The 23998-nt window shown below is 36.6% G+C and overlaps 2 protein-coding genes across 6 annotated transcripts in view; one reads left to right on the forward strand and one right to left on the reverse strand.

The window, feature by feature from the left end:
• TWF1 (twinfilin actin binding protein 1) overlaps positions 1-23998 on the reverse strand; it is a 372084-nt gene that overhangs the window by 84226 nt on the left and 263860 nt on the right. The window lies entirely within an intron of this gene.
• The window catches only part of TMEM117 (transmembrane protein 117), a 200885-nt gene that overhangs the window by 40140 nt on the left and 136747 nt on the right, over positions 1-23998 (forward strand). For 2 of the 4 annotated variants that reach the window (XM_069094237.1, XM_069094238.1), the window contains exon 3: positions 10033-10165. The exons of 1 other annotated variant lie outside the window; for it this stretch is intronic. In XM_069094237.1, the coding sequence (XP_068950338.1) occupies positions 10033-10165 (133 nt within the window). Of the gene's footprint in view, positions 1-6159; positions 6289-10032; positions 10166-23998 lie in introns of those variants that run through there. One more of the 4 variants, XM_069094239.1, reaches the window with a different exon arrangement.

The raw sequence follows: 23998 nt of genomic DNA on the forward strand, positions 1-23998 counted from the left end.
CACTGATGAATACTCCTGTGGTTGAGGAGAGATATTCTATAAAGGGAGATGGTGACTCTATGGTGGATATTATCTGAAGGGATTTGGTGCTTAGACCACTTGTCCTATTTAGGGAAAAGGGGAATCAGAACTCTTGAGAGCAGCTAGCACTCAGAAGAACGAGATGGCACAGAGTCAGAGAAGAGATTTCAAGGTAAATGAGGGAAAAAATAGGGGGAAGAAAAAGTATAAAATGAACACCATCATCAGGGATATAGAGAGACTCCTATCATGAGAAAATAGCTATTCTGTGTACCAAGTAAATCCAAAAAAGAAGTTGCACTCATGCTATCTGACAAAGTAAAAAAAAAAACACATTCAAAGCATTAAGAGAATCAAACAAGTAAGCAGCATTAAGCTGAAAGGCATTGTAGACAGAAAACCAGTATTAGTATTTGTAATGCCAATGCTATACCCATAGTAGCTGCTATGAATATGCATATGAATTTCCAGTGTAAATTCACAAAATATAACAAACTCTCTTCCTCAAAGGCAAAACCAAAATATTTATTTGAAACATCACTATTAGATTACCAGGAAATAATATTTAGCAAGATACTCATCACCAATCCAAGGAGTGCCAATATCTCAAGCATTCTCTCTGTTAGGCCTCTCAACAAACAAGTTCCCTTAGGCAAATTCCTCCCTCCATCCACACTCATGCTCTCTTCTCTCTCTGCTCTGCCTTCCTCTCACTCTCTTTCCCTTGGGCAAGTTCCTCCCATACTGGACTCCATGTTACTCAGACTCCATGTGAGTCAGGCTGTATCATAACTGTGACCTGGTCCAGAGCTCAAAGAAGGTCATATGGGTCTATTAATGGATGGGGCAGATCTTCCTACTCCATTAACATTACATTCAACCCCAAGATCTTTCATGTCCATTACATAGGCTGATGGGACTTTAGGGGTAACTTGTATCAACATAACTTCTGTAACAATATAAAAGGGATAACACGAAATAAACACATAAAACAATATCTTTGGGTGGGAGCTTGAGCATAAGCACCCCATCATCCCCCCCCTCAAATGAATGGGACCCAAAATAACTTGGGGTAAGGGATGAAGGTCTGATCTTCTAAAACTACTTCCTGCTGAGATTAGACATAGATAACTGTGCATGCTTCAAGAGGTCCCATTCAAGGGGTCAGTTCCTTAGCTGGTATCCAGAGTTTGGTCATTGCCAGGTCCAGGGGTGATGTCTCATAGTCTTGGACAGAGGGTGACATCCAGCTGAACCAGGTATTTCTGGATAGCATTCTGGGACATCTTGTCCTACAGTCCAATACTCAATATTGGGGATTTTATGTATTTGCTGTTTTCTATTTGCAGATTTGGGGTCATCTTTCTGGCTAGAGGTGTACTTCCTTCCAGTGGCCTATTATTATTCAAATTTTGTAAAACAGTGAACAAATGATCTTTCCAATGTTGATAAGAATTATTACAACTTAACTTCCTTCTTTTTTCAACAATCCATTCATTCTTTCAATTAACTCAGATGCTTTTGGATATTATCCATTCTTTATTGTTTAATGTACAATATCTTTTAATTTCATTACCTTTAAAATGTGACCCATTGTCACTTTGAATCTTCATTGGGGTTCCATAATATAGACTTATATTATCTAGAGTTCTACAGGTGTTTTTCTGGGTTGTATTCTTAGAAGGACAAGTCATTAGTACACCTGAATAGGTGTCAGCACAAGTAAATATAAATTTATATCTTCTCTCTTGGGATAGGAGTCCAACATAAATCTATTTGCCAAATTTGTACTGGGACTTTTCCCCTTACTGTCTTTCCAGTTACTACCCAAAGAACAGTTCCTTCCTTTTCCAGTTGACATGTATGACATTCCTCTGCTACCTGTTTTAACAGTGAATGTAAGATATTAATACCTCGATCTTGTGCCCAACAGTGTGTGGCCTATACCCCTAAATGTTTGGGAGTTTGATGGACCCATTTTGTTAGTGCTAGATCATCAGTTGGTATCAGAGTAGGGAAAATATGTTGAGTAGCAATCTTTGCTAGTTGATCAGGTGCATATTACGTTCTGGTGTGGTGAGGGCCATGTGAACATCTAAATGAAAAACTGACAAATTGGTAGCCAAAGACATGCCCCATAATTCTTTGCCCCTGACTTGTTTACCATTAATTTCCAAATTTTAATTTTTCCACATGGGCATCCATGTAGCTCACCCATTAGCATAGACCAACTTCTTACATCATATACCAATATATGGTCGAAATGGGTACATGATTTAGATATAAAGGTTGATACTGTAAGCAAATTAGGATAAAAATAGTTTCCCTATCATATCTATGAAGAAGGGAAGAATTTATGACCAAACAAGAGTTAGAGAATATTGAAATGTAAAATGGATAATTTTGATTACATTAAATTCATTTTTTTTCACAAACAAAGCCAATGTAACCAACATTAGGAGGGAAGCAGGAAAGTGGGAGGGAATTTTTACAGTCAGTGTCTCTGAAAAAAGGCCCTATTTCTAAAATATGGAGAGAGCTGAGTCAAATTTATAAGAAGGCAAGACATTCCTGAATTGTTTTGAGAGGACAAAATTTAAGCTATCTATAGTCATATGAAAACATGCTCCAAATCACCATTGATTAGAGAGATGCAAATTAAAACAACTCTGAGGTACCACCTTATACCTATGAGATTGACTATCATGACAAAACAGGAAAATGATAAATATTGGAGAAGATGTCAGAAAATTGGAACACTATTGCATTATTGATGGAGTTGTGAACTGATCTAACCATTCTGGAGGAACTATGACCAAAGGGCTATAAAACTGTGCATACTCTTTGATCCAACAATATCACTACTTGGTCTGTATCTCAAAGAGATCATAAAAAATGGGAAAAGGACCCATGCATTCAAAAATATTTATAGCAGAGGCCAAGAATTGGAAACTGAGGGGATGCCCATTAATTGGGGAATGGCCGAAAAAGTTGTGGTATATGAATGTAACGGAATAGTATTGTTGCATAAGAAATAATGAACGGGCATATTTCAGAAAAAAAAAACCTGTAAAGATTAACATGTACTGATGCTGAGTAAAGTGAGTAAAACCAGGAGAAGATTATACCCGGTATCAGCAACATTGTTTGATGACCAACTCTGATAGACTTAGGTCTTTTCAGCAATGTAATTGATCTATGACAATTCCAAGGGTCTCAGGATTGAAAATGTTGTCCATATCCAGACAAAGAACTATGGAGTTTGAATGCAGATTGAAGCATACTATGTTTCTTTTTGTTGTTTTTGTTGTTGTTGTGATTTTTCCCTTTTGTTTTGATTCTTCTTTCACAACTTGAATAATGTGGAAGTATGTTTAATATGCTTTTATGTGTATTTCCTATGTCAGATTTCATGCCTTCTTGGGGAGGAGGGAAAACAATTTGGAACTCAAAATCTTGTAAAAGTGAATTTTTAAAATGCATGTAATTAGAAAAAATAAAATGCAATTAAGTGAGGGGAAAAAGAAGAATGAGTTCAAATCTGGCCTCTGACACATACTGACCATGTGATTATAGGTAAGTCACTTAATCTAACAATTTGTTTATTGGATGATGATTCTTATAAATTTCTATCAATTTCCAACATACATATCTTGGACATCAAACCTTTATCATATAAATTTATGACAAAGTCTTTAACCCATTCCTTGGTAACAGACACTAATTCCAACTGTGTTGATTTTGTTTGTGCAAAAATCTTTTCAATTTTTTAAATAAATAGAATCATCAGTCTTATCTTTTACAATCATCACTATCACTTGTTTGGTTAAGAACTCTCTAAATCCACAGATATATATGTTATCTTAGTTGTTCCTCCTTACATTGATTTATGCTATGACCCTTTTATTTATTGTCCGAACCTTTCCAGATTTTCCCACCACTTTTTCTAGAATAGCTAATTCTTATCTTAATAGCTGTATTCTTTGGATTTGCTGAACAATAGCCTATTATTCTTGGTTATTTCTAACCTAGTCCATTTCTAATCTAGTCTAAGCTTTTCTATCTTTTTTAAAAACCAGTATCAAATGGTTTTGATGACAATTGTTTGTAGTATACTTTGAAATCTGGAATTGCTAGGCTTCCATGCTTCACATTTTTTCATTGTTTCCCCCGAGATTCTTAACTTTTTGGTCTTCTAGAACAGTTGTTATTTTGTCTAGTTCTATAAAGTAACACTAGGTAGTGTTGGTAGTTATGTACAGGCAAACTAAATTAACCATATTTGGAAGTTATTATTATTATTTTACTATATTCGCATGGTTAAACTATGAGTAATTAGTATGTCTTCAATTTAAGTGTGTGCTTATTTCTATAAAGAATATTTTATAGTTGCTTTCATGTAATTCTTGTGTATTTACCATTAGTTGGACTGTCAGGAATATATTTTGTCCACCTTTTTCCTTTTGAGATTTTTTTTTTGCCTTTTGGAGGGCAATTGGGGTTAAGTAACTTGCCCAAGGTTACACGGCTGGTATTTTTGTGTTAAGTGTCTGAGGCCAGAACTGAACTCAGGTCCTCCCGGCTCCAGGGCTGGTGCTTTATTCTCCTTTTGAGATTTTTGGTAATGTATGGAATAGCTAATTATTTATATCAATTAATTTTATATACTGCTTCTTTATTAGAGGTGTTATTTCAATTAATTTTTAGTTTAAAATCTAGGTTTCTCTTAAGTAAAACATCATATCATTTGCAAAAATTAAATAATTTTTTTTTGCCCTTTCCATATTCTTGTCCCTTAACTTTTTTCTTGTCTTATTGCTATAGTTCACACATCTAAACCAAATGTGAGTGGTAACAATGCTTTACCTTACTTTAAGTCTCATCTTAGCATGAAAGCCTCGTGTTCTCCATTTCAGATTAACATCTATACAATTAATATCTATTAGCTTTTGCTTTCAGGTAGATTTTTTTTATCATATTAAGTGAAAAGTCCACTTGTTCCTATGCTTTTGTAATATGCTTTTTTAACATAAAACAATATGTCATTGTATAAAGCTTTAAATGAATTTGCCAATATAATCACATAATTTTATTGTTTTTAAGGTCTTTTAGATTTATAGTTTCCCTCATACTGAACCAACCCTGCATTCCTGATATTGCGTCAACGTGATTGTAGTGTGTGATATTCAAAATATCTTGCTATAGCCTCATTGCTAACTATTAAGTCATTAGTTATTATATTTATATCCACATTCATTTATATTACATATAGGGGTCTCCCCCATTAGATATATAGTTTTCTTTTTCTGCTTTGTCTCTCCCTATTTTAGGCATAATGATCATATATGTCTTATAGAAAAGTTTTGTAGTATTATTACTTCTTTTCCTATTTTTGTAGGTTTCCATAATAATTGATCTTCAAACTATTGATATAATTCACTTGTAAATCTGATAACTTTTTCTTTGGAAGTTACTTTATGGCTTAGTTAATTAATTTTTTCCAATATTAGGTTATTTAAGTGCTGAATTTCTTGTTCTACTTAGGTATTTTATATTTATATAAATATTTACTCATTTCTTTTAACTTTTCAGTTTTGTTGGTAAATACTTGGGCAAATTATTTATATTAATTTCCTTAATTTCCTCTTCTTTTTCTTTACTTCCTTAGGGTAAAAAAGGTTTAGTACAAATCTAGTCTCAGTAAGTAGCTGTATGATCCCAGGGAAGTTACTTGACTTCTGTCTCAGTTTCCTCTGAATGGGAATAATAATAGCCTCTACTTCCCAGGATTATTGTGAGAGTCAAATGAGATAACATTTGTAAAGCGCTTAGGACTTGAAAATGCTTATTGTCTATTCCACCCCACATCTAATATGAATTCTCCTTTTTCATTTCTGAGTATAATAATTTGGTTTCTCTCTTTTTTCATCAAATAAACTAGTTTTATTTGTATTAGCATTTTAAAAAAGCTCTTGTTTTTGAATTCAATTTCTTGTCCTGTTTTCTGTTATATCTCTGATTTTCAGAATTTTATTTAGGGTCGTGGTTGAGCTTTTTAATTTGTTTCTTTCCTAACCATTTTTGTTGTATACCCAGTTTACTGGTTGATCTGGCCTTCCTCTCTTTTGCAGATAAGTGTTCAGAGATTTGTATTTTCCCATAATGGCTCTTTTGACTGCATCTTGTATTTGACGACAATACAAGGTTTTGTATTGTAGCCCATATAATCTCTGGAATCTTTGTCCTACATCTCATTTGCACTAACAGGTCAGTTCCTTAGAAAGCTTTCTATATTTTCCCTATGAAGTTTTAGAACTATTCCTGAGTGGCCCTAGGTAGTTAGATGGCACAATACCTAGAGTGTGAGCCTGGAGTCAAAAAGACTCATCTTCCTGTGTTCAATCTGGCCTAAGACACATACTAACTGCGTGACACTCAGCAAATCACTTAACCCAGTTTGCCTGAGTTTTTTCATATTGTAAAATGACCTGGATTGGAAATGGCAAGCTACTCTAGTATCTCTGCCAAAAAAACCCAAATGAGGTCACAAAGAGTTGGACATGACTTGAGTGGCAGTTGGGTTCTTTTATGATACTGTCAGTCAAATGCCATTTTTGGTGTGTTCTCCTAAATATCAATTACCAGTTATAGTTAGTATTTTTCTTATTTCATTTATTGACCCAGTAATTAAAACCCCAGTCTTATTTAACCAATTAACATCTATTAGCTTTTACAAAAGGCTTACTTATAGAGAAGATATAGGGAGAACAGAAGGACAAAACACCTCCCCCCAAACTGGGAGTCAGTTGTCCCCTTTACTATCTTATTCTCTTGGGAAAATGAGCTCAGACTTGAAGTGGTTGCTACAGAACATTTATCTCACTAAATTTACTTAGGAATATGTGCTAGAGGAGTCACTCCCTGCAGGCCATAGTAGTGAATTGGCTAAAGAGGCTCCCAATGTTTGGAGCATTCTGGTGTCTCAGCTCAACTTGTAGCAGATTCTAGCATGGACTCCCATCCCTCGACCTCTGTTCCACAGACCTTTCAAAGCTCACAAAGTCACTGCTATATCAAACACTCCTTCACCTAAAAGCAGGGAAGAATAATTACAAAGAACAGAGGCCATATGTCTTCCTGAGTGAAGAGGGCTTGAGGCCTCACCTCACCTGGAGGACTACAGCATGTCTTCCCTTGATTGCTGCCAGGAAAGAATAATTTGTATTAATTCCCTACTCTCTGAGGAGTCTTTTATAAGTTTTGGTTCAGCAGTCAATTAAAGATGCCCTTTCTTCACTATGTGGAAAGTAGAGGAAATTGGCACAGTAAATTTATTTCCAACCTTTATTCAAACTCTTTGTGAATCTTTGATTCAAGTATGTTTCATGTTGGTTTCTGCTTTCTAATGAATTATTCTCCTCTCCTTCATTTTATGGACAAAAACATCCAATTTACAATTGTAGTTAGGATTGTTAACTTAGTTTTCTTTCATTTACGTTGTCTCATGATCTTTTTCTCTCATCTTTCCCCCTTTACAAAGAAAATGGTAGAGAAAGAAGATGATTGGGATAAGTTCTAGTAATCTATAATTGATATAGTCTGTTCCTACTTTTCTATCCTTTCTCTCTTCAGTTTGAGTGTAAAGAAAATTATTTTCTTGTATTTGTGTCCTCAGTGGGGACTATATCCCTTATACCAAATTTCTGTATGTGTATATGCATATGTATATGTGTAATTATGTTCAATCTTCCTTTATGTGATGAAAGTGGGTTTTATGGAGTGTCCATTCTTCCAATTCCAATTCCATACTATATACTTGAGATCAGGGGTGGGGATTCTGCCACCTTGAGACCACATTTGTCTCTCTAGATCCTCAAGTGCAGCTCCCTGGATGAATTTGAACTGCACAGAACAAATTTTCCCCCCTCTTCCCCCTTAATAAAAAAATTCATTCTTTGAAATTTGGATTCAGTCAAATTACAATCATTCAGTAAGAACTTAATCATCCTTAAGGAGGCAAGCCTCCTCAATGGACATAAAGTACATGGACATACATGTCCTTAATGGACATAAAGTACAAAGGTCAAGATTTTCCACCTCTTGGTAACTGTAAATCATAATCTTCTCAGTCATCTTCAGGTATCCAAGAAGAGATCTTTTCATCTTGACTCGAGACTGGCTCTCAGCTTCCATGGTTCTTCTTCCATGGTCCCAGCTCCTACATGAATCTATACAACTGTCATCTGGGTTCAAAGGCAGGCAGCTCCTAGTTCCTTGTCCAGCTTCTTGTCCAGTTCTTGGTCCAGTTCCTTGCCCAGCTCCTATTCCATATTGAAGCTCACAGTGTCCAGTCCAACTCAAGTCTTTCACAGTTTCTGTTTCTGGGAAGACAAAGCTTAGCAGAGCCAAAACAGCATTCATGCACATTGCTGGCACCATCATCAATTCACTATCTGCCCGTGAAATTAACACAGACCCACCAACAAGGTCTGAGAACTCAACACAAATCATCAGTATAGAAATCAACACAGACCCACCAACAAGGTCAATACAAATCATCAATAAAGTCCCAGGACCTCCAAAAACTTCCTCCAGGACTTCTGTAAACAGACAACAAGAAAAATCCTCTTTCAGGGATTCCAGTAAGGTGTAAGGGCTTCTGTGGACAGTAGCACAACCACAAATCAATGTAGACAGAACAGACAAGCACAGTGCCAGGATACCACAAGTTTTCTCCTTCTCCACCGCAAGAGCTTCCTTCTCAGTTCTGCTCTCTCCAGCCTGGGCCTCTTCTTATAAATGGTCATTAGCTCCTCCCCTTCCTGTTGCAGGAGTTCACAAGTTGTGGGATTCACAAGTTCTGGATCTTAATACTTGATGAAATCATGAAGTAAAACAAGGTGTTAACTACTTATGTGTTGATTAAATAGCTGTAACAAGGTATTTACTTCTTTGCTTGCCATTACACCCAAACTTCCTGGGGTTATCTGAGTTCTGCCTTCTGGGAACTGCCTTGAATCTATCATGACTTGCATATTCCAAGGTCTTTGCAGGATTCAAGGAGTTCTTCAATGAATTTCTGTATTGGATGGAAAAGTCTAGAAGTGATTCTTTTTATTTCTTTTCAAAATAGTGCATTGCTAAGGACTACTGGCATGTTTATGGGGGATCTGAACTCCTCTGGGTACTTGCAACTGGCCATCTTCCCACCTCCCACTGTTCTTGGTTGCCCTCCTCTGGACACAATTCAATAGTCAGTCAGTAGTTAATCATTTATTAAGCACTTAGTATATACCGGACACCTAGCAAATATAATGAGTTCTTTTTTGGACAACCAAAAGAGTTGTGCATGAAATACTTATGGGAAATTTGATTCAAAATGTCCAGAAAGTAGTTTAGGAGATTGACCAGGGCTTGAAATACAGATGTGAGAATTATATGCATAGAGATGATAATTTAATCAATGGGAGTTTATGAAATCACTGAGACAAAAAATAAAAAGGGAAGAAATCCAGAATAAAGCCTAGAGGGTTACTCATAGTTAATGAGCGTGGTCTGTCTGCGAATTCAACAAAGGAGACAGAGGTAGCTAGGAGAACCAGGAGAAATTAATGCCATGAAAACTAAAGGAGAAAGTATCTAGTGGGAGAAAATGACCAAGAATGTCAAATGCTGGAGGTTTGGAAACATGAGGACTGAGACAAGGACATTCAATTTATCAGTGAAAACACCAACTGTATGTCAGACCAACAATGTAACATGATTATCTATAGGATGAAATATCCTCCAAAGCTAATCTGTCTTAGATTCCTTCCAAGTGAATTTGTTTATTTAAGCAACAGAAGGAATTGATTGATGATAGTATAAGGTTGTTTCATGAATAAGAGAGACTTTGGAAGGCTTCATAAGATAGTGAGGATCTAGTTTATCTTCCAGGAAAAAGCAAGCATATGTGTTTACAAGGTACTTTTTTTGGTAAGGTAACCTTTTAAAATAGTATTCATATTTTAGGTCAGTTGCTTCGGTTGAAAATGTTTCGAGAGGATCATGGTTCTTGGATGACAATGTTCTTCAGCACCATTCTCTTCCTCTTCATATTTTCCCATATATATAATATGATTCTCCTCATGGAAGGAAACATGGGGTAAGTCATTCCTCCTTTTGCTACTGTGATCATGTTTTTAAAAATTTTTTTTACGTGCATAAGTAGTTATATAAAGTTTTTGAGAGCAAAGTTTTCAAGTGAATCTTTTAAAATAAAGGCAATCTGTTCTTCTTAATTAGCACTTTCCCCCCACTGTGGAGCTAGATTCTCCCTGAGACAGATTAGGAGTACAGTAATTTATAGTCCTATTTGATGGCTGGAAACCCAAGACCCAAAGAACTTGATTAATATGTCCCAGTCATGCTTGGTTCTTAGAAGTGTGGAGTTGACATGAAAGCCTCCTGGTTTATATGCTCAGTACTCTGCCTGACTCTAGGTGTTTAGAGCTGGAACTCTTTTTTCACCCCTTTTATATTCACAGTAGAATTATCTTTGTTTTAAATGGATTATTTTTAAGTGGGCCACTTAACACTAGTGGTTGTTTTTCAAAACAATCAGATCACTAATCAAATTACTACAGTATTAGATACACAAAGTAAAGGTGAGTTATTTTTTTACTTTCCACATTGATTTCATTGTACAATGAAACAGAAGGCTGTTTTTTTTCCCTCAATATACTTTTGTATTCTCATTATGTTTCAAGGATGGAATTGAAAGAAATAGACTTTAGTGTCATTAAGATTTTATGTTAGTTAAAAATAAAGAACTTTGACATTTGCCTAATACTGAAAATACTTTTCAAGGAAGCTTTTAGAAAATGCTTCCTGGAAGATCTGGGAAAATAAGATAATAGTTTTTGTTCTTTTAAGGGTAGTTAGGCAAGGTAAATTTTGTAGTTTTATGATGCTGATTGTTTTTTTTTTTTTTTTACAAATAGCATACACATGGATTAATACTAAGTAGCGTAAAACTAAGAAAATTAGAAATCATATAAATATTTGGAGTATGATTTAGGAAGTATTGTCAATTTGATAGGAGAAATTTGAGGAGTTGTAACTTTTAAGCAAAAGATGAACCACTGAGAGCCAAGAGGCTCTTAATCCATTGCACATGACAATGACAGGAAGGGTAAGAGGCGTCACATAAGGAAGAATCAACATGGGATAAAGATCCTGAGATGAGTTGACAATATTACAAAGGGGCTGAAAAGCTGCTTAGAGTTGTGGCAATTAAAAGCAGTCAATTAAGAGGAAGCTTCAGATGATTTAATCCTTATTGGTTGGAGGAAAACCTGATTCCATTGGTCAAAAGTTCCAACAATGGCTGTCTACCTTCTGTGACACTTAAAGTTGGACAAAGGTGAAACTCTTTATGCACTTGTGCCACCTCTGGCTCGAGAAAAAAAGTAGAGAGGATTTTGCAACTGTGTCATGTCAAGCTGGTTATAGGAGTGAAACTGGATGTGTCACTTTGAACTCCATTCTGTGGAAAGCTCAGCATCCAAGGCAAAGAGTGAATAATTGGGGTTTTTGGGCTATAGTCAGTCTTTTGAACATTTCTCTAGATTAAAAAGAATAGCTAGTATGTTAAGACTAATGCTTTCTAAATACCCCTTTAAGTGTAATAGTTAATTGAAATATCTTATAAAGGTTATATTTGAGTAGAGAAGAGGATTTCCCTAGCTGAAGAATACTGAGGTTCAACAGTCAAGCAGTAAGCAGAGAACCAATTTTATGTGGCAAAGATATTCCTGAATGGACTAATAACATTGAAGACTGCAGTCTAGAGTTGCAATTTCTTTAAGCAGATGTTTTCCTCTTTCATGCATTTCTTTTTCCTCTCTTCCTTTTCTTTCTTTTTTTAGTAATGAAGTTGTGGTAGATTCACTTTATTTTATTTTTCTATTTTTTTTCTCTTTTTGCAACTTTTAAAAAAATAGTATTTTATTTTTTCCCAATTACATGTCAAGACAATTTTCCCACTCATTCTTGTAAGATTTTGAGTTCCAAATTTTTCTCCCTCCACACTTCCTAAGATGGTAGGGATTTTAATATAGGTTCTACATGTGCTATCATGTACAACATATTTCCATATTAGTCACATTTGTGAAAGAAGAAAGAGATCAAAAGGAAAAAAAACACAAAAAGAATAAAATAAATGAAAAAAGTATGCTTTGATCTGCATCCAGAACCCATCAGTTCTTTATCTGAATGTCCATTGATAGCATTTTCCTCCTTGAGTCCTTTGTATTTGTCTTGGATCAACATATTGTAGGATTCTGTTTTTTTTTTTTTAATCGACTCTGCTATTCATTTCTGTTTTATGGGAGAGTTTATCCCATTGACATTCACAGTTAAAATTACTAACTGTGTATTTCCCTCCAGTATATTTTTCCTTCTGTATGGTTTTCCCCTCCTTTCACCTTTTCCTCCTTGACAGTGTTTTGCTTTTGTCTATCACCTCTCCTGGTTTGCTCTCTCTTCTGTCAGTTTCCCCTAACCCCCTTTACTTAATCTTTCTCCCCTCTACTTCCCTGTCAGGTGAGATAGATTTCTACATTCAACTGATTGTGTATATTATTCCCTCTTTGAGACAATACTAATGAGAATAGGATTCAAGCAGTGCCCATTGGCCACTATCTCATCTCTCCCTCCACTGGCAGTAAGTGTGTCACACCTCTTCATGTGAAATACTTCACCCCATTCTGCCTCTCCCTTCCTTCTGTGCCTAGTGTGCTCCTCCTTTTTATCCCTGTTTTTACACCGTTCCCCCAGATTCACCTTAAACCGATACCCTCTGTCTATGTATACTCCTTTTACTCCCAAGTGTCATCTTCCCAGGGAGTAATTAGTTTGGATCCATCGAATCCCTTCTGTTTGTACTTCTTTTGGGTCTTGATAGACATCAGATTTTTTGATCAGTTCTTGTCTACTCCTTATGAAAATTTGAGATCCTTCTGTTTCACTGAATGACCAGTTTTTCCTCGAAGTATTATGCTTTAATTTACTTCTATAATTGCCCCCCCCCTTCTTTTATCCCCTTTCCTTCTATTTTCCTATAGGGCAAGATAGATTTTCTGTACTCTATTGCTTGTGTATCTTATTTCCCAGTTGCATGTAAAAACAATTTTTAACATTTGTTTTTAAAGCTTTGAGTTCTAGATTCTCTCCTTTTTTCCCTTCTTATCTCTCCCCCAATTTTAAGAAGACAAGCAATTCAATATAGGTTATACATATATAGTTATGCAAATCATTTCCATAGTAGTCATATTGTGAAAGACCAACTATATTTCTCTCCATCCTATGGATTAGTCTATATTATCTTTTTACCCTGTCCCTTTTCAAAAGTGTTTGCTTCTGACTATCCCCTCCCCCAATCTGCCCTCCCTTCTAGCATCATCTCCCACCCCATCCTCTTCCCCTCTATTTTCTTGGGATGGTAAGATGCCCAATTGAGTGTGTATGTTATTCCCTCCTTAAGTCAAATCCAATGAGAGTAAGGTTGACTCATTTTCTTTCACCTCCCTGTTCTTCCCTTCCATTGTAACTGCTTTCTCTTGCCTCTTTTATGTGAGATAATTTACCCTATTCTATCTTTCCCTTTCTCCTTCTAATATATGCTTCTTTCACTCCTTAATTTTATTGTTTAAATATCATCCCTTCATATTTAACTTACCCTGTGCCCTATGTCTACCCCCCCCACACATATACACACGTTTGCACACATGCACACACATGTTCCCTTCAACTATACTAATAGAGGAAAGTCTGAGTTACAATATCATCTTTCCATGTACGAATATAAACAGTTCAACTTTAATAAGTTCCTTATGATTTCTCTTTCCTATTTACCTTTTCATACTTCTCTTGATTCTTGTATTTGAAAGTCAGATTTTTGGCTCCACCTTGGTCTTTTCATCAAGAATGCTTGAAAGTCCTCTATTTCATTGAATATCCACATTTCCCCCTGAAGTGTTATACTAAATTTTGCTGGGTAGGTGATTCTTGATTTTCATCCTAGCTCCTTTGACCTTCAGAATATCATATTCCAATGTAGAAATTGCTAGATCTTGAGTTATTCTGATTGTGTTTCTACAACACTCAAATTGTTTCTTTCTGACTGCTTGTAATATTTCTCCTTGACCTGGGAACTCTGGAATTTGGCTACAATATTCCTAGGAGTTTTCCTTTTGGGATCTTTTTTCAAGAAGTGAATGGTGGATTCTTTCAATTTCTATTTTACCCTCTGGTTCTAGAATAACAGGGCAGTTTTCCTTGATAATTTCTTGAAAGATAATGTCTAGGCTCCTTTTTTGGTTATGGCTTTGAGGCAGTCTAATAATTTTTAAATTATCTCTCCTGGATCTATTTTCCAAGTCAGTTGTTTTCCAGGTGAGATACTTCACATTGTCTTCTATTTTTTCATTCTTTTGGATCTCTTTTATAGTATCTTGATTTCTCATAATGTCATTAACTTCCATTTGTTCCAATCTAATTTTGATGGAATTATTTTCTCCAGTGTTCTTTTGGAGCTCCTTTTCTATTTGGTCAATTTTGCTTTTTAGGGCATTCTTCTCCTCAGTGCCTTTTTGGACCTCTTTTGCCATTTGACTTAGCCTATTTTTTAAGGTGTTATTTTCTTCACTAATTTTTTGGGTCGAATTTAGCAAGGTGTTGACTTATTTTTCATGATTTTTTTTAAAGCAATTGGGGTTAAGTAACTTGCTCAAGGTTACATGGCCAGTTATTTTTGTATGGCTGCTAAGTATCTGAGGCCAGAACTGATCCCAGCTCTCCCAATGCTAGGCCGGCGCTCTTATTCGCTGCACCACCTGGCCGCCCCTAAGCAATTGGGGTTAAGTAACTTGTTCAAGGTTACACGGTCAGTTTTTTTTTTGTGTGTGTGTGGGTGTTAAGTATCCGAGGCCAGAACCGAACCCAGGTCTCCAGACTCTGGGGCTGGTGCTCTTACTCACTGCGCCACCTGGCCGCCCCCATGATTTTCTTGCATCACTCCCATTTCTCTTCCCATTTTTTCCTCTGCTTCTCTTACTTGATTTTCAAAATCCTTTTGGAGCTCCTCCATGACCTGTGGCAAATTCATATTTTTCTTGGAGGCTTTTGATGCAGAAATTTTGACTTTGTTGTCTTTTTCTGGTTATATGATTTGTTCTTCTTTGTCATCAAAGAAAGATTCTACAGTCTGATTTTTTTTCCTTCTGTTTGCTCATTTTCCCAGCCAATTATTTGACTTTTGAGCTCTTTGCCAAAGTAAGATTCAGCTTCCAGAGTGGAGAGTGCTCTGTCCTAAATTTCTCGGGTTTTGTGCAGCTTTTTTCAGAGCTTCTTCTAGGTACCTGTAAATTTTCACTTCTTCTGAGATGGTATGATCAGAGGAGAGGTGTTTACTCCTCTTCTGGCCTGTGGTCTAGTGTGTGAATGGTCAGAAGCACTTCTTTCTGCCTCAGAACCATGAGGAGGACTCTCTCTCCACAGCCACCAGAAACTTTGCCATGCCAGAGCTCCTCCTCACCTCAGGACTGCCACCCAAGACTGGGACCCAGATCCAAGCAGAGCAAAGCAAGAGAATCCTGCCTCAGCACCAGCAAAGAGTTCCCTGCAATTGCTCTCTAATCAGCTTTTTGATGCCCCCACCATCTGTGGGCCTGGAGTTCTGGAAGCAGCTGCTATTGCTGCCTTCACCACCATCCCAGGGCTGGAACAAGACCAAACTCTTCCCTTACTCAATACCGACAGTTTTTCCCCACTGACATTTTACTTTGTCTTTGGGGTTTTGCAGATTGAGAAGTCTGGAAACTGCCACAGCTGCCAATGATTCAGTCCCCTGAGGTCTACTCTGGCCTGGTCTATGCCGACACAGCCCTTGTGGGACTGTGTTCCACTTCCAGCCTGGAGCGATAGACCCTTCCTGTTGGCCTGCCAAGCTGTCTTCAGCTGGAGATGTGTTTCACTCTGTCATTTTGTGGGTTCTGTATCTCTAAAATTTGTTTAGAGCAATTTTTTTACAGGTATTTGGAGGTGATTGGGGGACCAGCTCAGGCAAATTCCTCCTCTTAGTCTGTTATCTTGGCTCTGCCCCCCTCTACTATGTGTTCTTTCTGGTCTTGATACTACTTTTCATTTTTCTTTTGGGTTTTACCCTTAGGTGTTTGGACAGTGTTGTCCTCTTCTGAGTTTGTATTTTGATCTTTCTTGTCACTATAGTAACTTTTAATGGTCAGATTCTTTTTTGCTGCTGTTGCTTTTTGCTCCTTTTGGGGGCCTTTTTCCTTTCTTTTCAATTTGAACTCTGCTCCAGGGATGGAAGGGACAGCGTTTCAGACTTCTTCTGCCAGGGGTTGCAGGTCCTGGCTGTTTACCTAGTGCTGTACTGATGTTGCCCTGAGGCCCATGGGGAGCCCTCACATCTGGTGTTGTGCTGAGGGTGTGGGTTGTGGTGTGGCTGCTGCTTTAGGCCATAGGATTCCAGCAGTTTACCTGGTTCTGGTGGTGGTGGTCTCTGATGTGTGCTGAGACTATTGGGGTGTTTCTGTGGTTCCCCAGGACTACACTGAAGCAGGTGACAGCCTAGCTGCTAGAGGGTACCCCTTTGCCCAGGACTACACTGAAGCATGTGGTGGTTCTCATAACTGGAGTGTTTCCTTGTGAAAATTGTGTGCCTACATCTCAAACCAGCTATTCAGTGCTTAAGTGGGAGAGTATGATCTGGATTTACATTTATATTGCAATGTATTTTATTCTTTGCAAATTTGTTTTAAGATGCTATCTAAAATATTATGTCTTTTGCCTTTATTATTAAGTAATGGTTACGTTTAAGAGCTAAAATTGTCATTATTTCAAATGGCTGATTGTATAGACAGAAAACACAATTGATGGGGTCTCAAGAGTTAGAGTGGTGAGAAGGTAATATTTAATCTTCACTCTATAGGAGTGTCCCTCAGACACTGAGAAAGTTTGAATGTATAATGGTAGTCTTTCTCTGGGACCTTAAAACCCCTGGCAGGAGACCAGGTTGGAGGAACAAGCAAACCCAGAGTACAATGGGGGTCCTTAAATATCTAGGTAAGAAATATCTGAACTCAAGTGAAAATGTTTATATTTCATATTTTTTGTACGGGTAGACTTCATTGTAACACACTTGTTTCATTGCATTATTGGGGCATGGGAAAGGGTCATATATTTGATCACAATAGTAAACAAAATTAAAGATTACAGAAGAGTAAAAAGATTGACCATGGAGCAATAAGAGTCCAGGTGAGATTAATTAACATGAATATGTGGTGGATCTAGTTGGCATAGTAGTATAACTTCCTCCAATTTTTTGCGTTTGAACTAAAGTAGGAATGGCAAATGCATATTATAAACATTACCTTAGTTTGGACTTTGGGAGGGAATGACCAACAGTAAGATAAGGGAATAAGAGTGTCAAATGTAGAAAACAGTGTGTAGTCTTAAATATAAGGTTAAGAATGTGAAGAGAGGAAAGTAAGACCAGTTTGGGAATAAATAGGGGTAGGGAAAACAGGAGAATGGCAGAGGGAATGGATATTCTTTTTTAATTTTAGTTTTTTTCTTTTAAATAGCACTCATTTTTTCTAATTACATAAAAAGACAATTTTTAATATTCATTCTTTTAAAATAAGATCTTGAATTTCAAATTGTCTCCCTCTCTCCCCTTCCTTTTCTCTAATAAAGTAAGCAATTTGATATAGCTTATTGTTGTATAATCACGTAAAACACATTTCTGTGTTATATTGTAAAAGAGAAACAGAATGAATGGAAAAATTGTGAAAAAAAGAGAAAATATTATTCTTCACTTTGTGTTCAGATTCGATCAGTTCTTTCTCTGGATATGGAAAACATTTTCCATCCTGTATATTTTGGAATTGTCTTAGATCATTGAATTACTGAGAAGAGCTAAGTCATAGTTGATAATCACACAATGTTACTCTGTACAATGTTCTGGTTCTTCTGACTTCCCTTTGCATCAGTTCCTGTAAGTCTTTATAGGATTTTTAGAAATCATCCTGATCATCATTTCTTATAGCACAATAGTATTTCCATTACATTCATATTCTGCAACTTGTTCAACAATTACCCAATTGATGGGCATCCCCTAAATTTCTAATCCTTTGCCACCACAAAAAGAGCTGATATAAATATTTTTGTACATGTAGATCCTTTTCCCTTTTCTATAATCTCTTTGGAGCATAGACCTAGTAGTAGTATTGTAAATTGAAAGTTGTGTACAGTTTGATTGCCTTTTGGGCAAAGTTCCACCTTGTTCTCTAGAATGGTTGGTTTTGTTGTCGGCTCTACCAGCAGTGCATTTGTGCCCCAATTTTTCCACATCTTCTCTAACATTTTTCCTTTTCCTTCTCTGTCATATTAGCCAGTTTGATAGATATGAGGTGGTATCACAGAGTTGTTTTTTAAATTTGCATTTCTCTAATCAATAGTGATTTAGAGCATTTTTTCCCATATACCTATAGATAGCTTTGATTTCTTCATATGAAAACTGACTGTTCATATGCTTTGGCCATTTATCAATTGGAGAATAAATTGTATTTTTATAAATTTGACTCAGTTCTCTATATATTTTAGAAATGAAAATTTCTGCTTTTCCTTCTTTCCTCCTCCCATTGCTTCCTTCCCTAATTTGCTTATAGTATTACCCTTAATGTCTAATTCATGTAACCATTTCGACATCATCCTGGTATAGGGTATAAGATGTTGGTCCATACCTAGATTCTACCATAGTATTTTCCAGTTTTCCCAGCAGTTTTTGTCAAATGGTGAGTTCTTATTTTAGAAGCTGGGCTCTTTGGGTTTATCAAACAGTAGATTAATATGATCATTTATTACTATGTTGTGTGTAACTAATCTAATCCACTGATCCACCACTCTGTTTCTTAGCCAGTACCAGAGAGTTTTGATAACTGCTGCTTTATAATATCATTTTATATCTGGTGCAGCAAGGCCACCTTCCCTTACATTTTATTTTCTTTAATCCCTTGATATTCTTGATCTTTTGTTCTTCCAGATGAATTTTGTTATTTTTTCTAGCTCTATTAAAGAATTTTTTTGTTAGTTTGACACTTAATAAGTAAATTAATTTATGTAGAATTGTCATTTTTATAATATTAGCTCAATCTATCCAGGAGCAATTGATATTTTTCCAATTGTTTAGATAGGACTTTCTTTGTGTGGTGTTTCATAATTTTGTTCATATGGTTCTGGGTTTATCTTGGCAGGTAGACTCCCAAGTACTTTATTTAGTCTACACTTATTTTAAATGGACTTTCTCTTGTTGCCAGGTTTTTGCTGATAATACATAGAAATGCTGATGATTTATGTGAGTTTATTTTATATTCTGCAACTTTGCTAAAGTTGTTAATTATTTCAAATAATTTTTATTTGATTCTGTAGAATTCTTCAAGTATACATCATATCATCTGCAGAGAGTGATAGTTTTGTTTCCTAATTGCCTTTTCTAATTTCTTCAATTTCTTTTTCTTTAATTGCTAAATCTAGCATTTCTAGTGCAATATTGAATAGTACTGGTGATATTGGACATCCTTGTTTCACCCCTGATCTTATTGGGAAGTCTTCTGGCTTTCCCCCATTATAAATGCTTTCTGATGGTTTTAGATAGATAATACATTTGTCATTTTAAGGAAAACTCCATTTACCCCTATGATCTCTAGCATTTTTAATTGAAATGGGTGCTGTATTTTGTCAAAAGCTTTTTCTTCATTTGTCGAGATAATCGTATGATTTTTGTTGGTTTTGTTATTGATATGGTCAAGTATGCTGATAGTTTTCCTAATATTGAATGTTTCCTGTATTCCTGGCATAAATCCCACTTGGTCCTAGTGTGTGATCCTGATGACCACACTTGAGGACCTAGAGGGCCACATATGACCTCGAGGTTGCAGGTTCTCTACCCTTGGACTATAGTTTTTTTCTCTGTTTTTGCTGTTCCTGTTCTATGTATCAGTACCATATATGTGTCATAGAAGGAATTTGGTAAGACTCCTTCACCTATTTTCCTAGTATAGTATTGGAATAAATTGTTCTTTAATGTTTGGCAGAATTCACTTATAAATCTATCTAGCCCTAGGGATTTTTTTCTTAGGTAGTTCATTGATGCCTTATTCAAGTTTTCCCCTAAATGGGGTTAAGTATTCTATTTCTTCTTCTTTTAATCTGCCCAATATATATTTTTGTAAATATTCATATATTTCACTTAGACTTTCAGATTTATTGGCATTTTTTGGGCAAAATAGCTTCTAATTATTACTTTAATTTAATTTCCTTATCATTGGTGGTGAATTGGTGATGAATTCACCCTTTTCATTTTTGAAAATGAAAAATTTCATTCACCCTTTTCATTTTCGATACTGTTAATTTGGTTTTCTTCTTTCTTATTTTTAATCAAATTAGCCAATGGTTTATCTATTTTATTGTTTGTTATATAGTCTTCATTCTCTTGTTCTAACCCCCTCTCCTCTTAGTGATCTTTCCCTCAATGTAATGCAGTCTTCCCTACATGTCCATGCCTTTCCACTCTTCTGGATATCAGTGTCCCCTAAAGCTCTGATTTTCCTGCTCTTAAGGAAAGGTGTTTTCTCTGGATTCACAACACTCTTTGAGAAGTAGTGTACTCCCTGAGCATTAAATCCCTACAGATTATACCCATTTAATGTTCCCATCTCTCATTATAGAATATTTCTCTCCCTGTTCTTAAGTTAGTTCTTAAGTGAGTCACACTCCTACTATTGTCTTGAGATTTCCTATTTTGTTTTCTTCTGTTTTAAATTCTCCCTGTGCCAATATACCCATTTTCCTATAACTCCTCTTCTTTCTGAGAGCATATAGTAATTATTTTCCTTTCATTCCTCAATGCTGACCTAGTTAGGAAGCATTATCCATCCTCCTTTATCTTCTACTCTTCTCTTCTTTTATGAATACTCATAGTGTAGTTGCACTAAAAAAAACATATTAGTTTATCTTTGTGTTGGGGGTGGGAGGGAATGGTGTGAGGTTTTGTCTGTGATCTTTCAGGCCTATTCCTCCACTGTCATGTGTCCTATTAAAATACGCTTTCATTTTAATCCTCTTTTATGATTTTAGAAAAAAATTTCCTAATATTCTCTCTGTTTTAATTTCTTTAAAAAACAACAAACACCATCAGTAATTTTTTCTCTTTTAATTACCTCCAGACATAAGTTAATTTATTTTGTTATTTTTTTGCTTTCTTTTGTAGTTGTATTTATTTATATTTATTATGTTTCTGTAGTCTGGAGTATTTGCAAATCAAATGTACATCATGTGGAAGAATATTCCTGATAACTAATAAAAAGAGAAATGCAAGTGGAAACAAACCATAATTATCAGAGATTTCTGTAAGCACCCATGTATGTTATCAATTCCCTAGGGTTCATTATGTCCTTTACCTTAGTGGCCTTTCCCTGAAGTGTCTCATAAAAACTTGTGTGCCTCCATTGATCTTTTGGGATTATCCATGTATAACAATGATCATTTGAATTTGAGTGTCAAATATCTCTTTATATATAACTGGAATAGGGACTTTGGGGAATACCTTGGGCTGGAGTGGGGATAAAAACTCCTTTTTCACGTACTCTTGAATGTTGTGGTATGGTTTTACTCTCTCTCCTAGGCTCACAATAGATAACAATTTCTTTTTATTCATTCATTCATTTATTTCTTTTTACCAACTCCATGTTTCAAGAGCCAAACCAAAAATTCCTTAGGAGGGAGGATGTCATCACACTCTGCCCATCACTCAGTACCACTTTTCACCTAGCACTACACACTAATCCAGAGTGCTGATTATTGTGGACAGCTGTATTTGGCCAAATTGCCACTGTGTCTGTCTTAGTCTCTTTCTCAGATTTCCCCAATTGATGATGTGGTTCCTTCTGTTGATGAAGAGGTATAGCTCTCTCCTTCCTCCCTGGGTATCTTTCTGTCTATCAATTCATGTTTAAAATTAAATTTTATTTTCAGGTCTACCTTTTCTCTCTCCCATATCTTAGCCTTTCAATTAAGAAAGCAAGAAAACAAAATTTCTGTTATAAATGTGTATGGGCAAGAAAAACAAATTCCTACAATGGTACTGTTTCTCTCTCCCTTCCCCTGCCAAACTGTTTTCCAATTTCCCAGAAGTTTTTGTTAACTTGTAATTTCTTGCCTGAATAGCTGGGATTTTTTAGTTTATCTTATACTAGACTTCTGTGCTCATTTGCTTCCATATATCTTACACCTAATATTGTTTTGATAATTACTGTTTTGTAGAATAGTTTGAGATCCACCTTCCTTCCTACATTTTTTAAACTTAATTTCCTGGATAGTCTTGATCTTTTCTACTACCATATGAATTTTTTTTAAAGCAATTGAGGTTAAGTAACTTGCTCAAGGTTACATGGCCAGTTATTTCTGGTTGTGGTGCTAAGTATCTGAGCCCGTATTTGATCCCCAGGTCATCCCAACACTGGAGCCAGTGCTCTTACTCGCTGAGCCACCTGGCCGCCCCTAAGCAATTGGGGTTAAGTAATTTGCTCAAGGTTACATGGCCAGGTGTTTCTGGGTGGGTGCTAAGTGTGTGAGCCTGGGTTTCGATCCTCAGGTCATCCCAACACTGGAGCCAGTGCTCCTACTCGCTGTGCTACCTGGCCACCCCAATATGAATTTTTTTAGATTTTTTTTTTGAGGGGAGAAGGTTATTGGGGTTAAGTGACTTGCCCAAGGTCACACAGCTAATTTTGTATTAAGTGTCTGAGGCTAGATTTGAACTTGGGTCTGGCTGACTCTGGGACCAGTGCTCTATTCACTGCTCCACCTAGCTGGCCATAACATATGAATTTTGCCATTAATTTTTCTAACTCTACAAAAATAACCTTTTGCACTTCCAATACATGTCAAAAATGACTCTAAACAAACTTTAGAGCTACAGAACCCACAAAGTGACAGAGAGAAATAAGTCTCCTACTGAAGGAAGCCCAGCAGGCTGACAGGAAGGGTCTATCACACCAAGCTGGGAGCCAAGGGCAAGCCTGCTGCATGAGCCATGTGGTTTTAGCTCCAGGGTGGCCCTGACTAGCAGTGGCCTGAGCAGACTTCAGGAGAGTGAATCATCAGTAGCTGTGGCAGTTTCCAGACTTCTGGACCCATAAACTCCAAAGACAAAGTAAAAGGTCAGTGTGGAACTCTGTTGGAACAGGGGGGAGGGGATGGAAGAGCAAGGTCCAGCCCCTGTCCCCAAGGCAAGAAGTGACCAGAGGTGTGGTGGCCATGAAGCTGCCACCATGTAGCTGCTTCCAGAGATTCTGGCCTGCGGATTGTAGGGAGACCAAGCAATCATTCAGAGGGTAATCACTCTTGCTTTGACCTGCTTATATCTGGATCACGGTCTTGGGTGGTGGTCCTGGGGTGTACAATCAGTGAGTCAGAGCTTGTGGGGGCTGTAGAGAAGGTGCCCTCCTAATTGCTCCAGCAGCTGCAAAAACCCCAGTGATTTGGGACTCAGCTCTCTCCATTCTGGAAGAAGAGTTCTACCATGGCAAAGTGCTCAAAAGTCAAGTAATTAGCAGGCAATATGAGCAAGCAATGGAAGCACAAACAGATCATACAATCTTTTTGGGGGGACAAAAAGGGATGGAGCAGGAGGCAGACAATGAAGTCAGAACTCCTGCATCAAAAGCATCCAAGAAAAATATGAACTGATTACAGGCCATGCAGGAGCTCAAGAAGGATTTTGAAAATCAAGTAAGAGAAGTGGAAGAAAAATTGGGAAGAGAAATGAGAACGATGCAAGAAAATCATAAAAACCAAGTCAACAGTCTGCTAAAGGAGACCCAAAAATACACTGATGAAAATAACACCTTAA

Source organism: Petaurus breviceps, unplaced genomic scaffold (genome assembly GCF_028583685.1).
Source record: "Petaurus breviceps papuanus isolate PSGF00001 unplaced genomic scaffold, PetGlider_PUasm1.0 216, whole genome shotgun sequence".
NCBI lineage: Eukaryota > Metazoa > Chordata > Mammalia > Diprotodontia > Petauridae > Petaurus > Petaurus breviceps.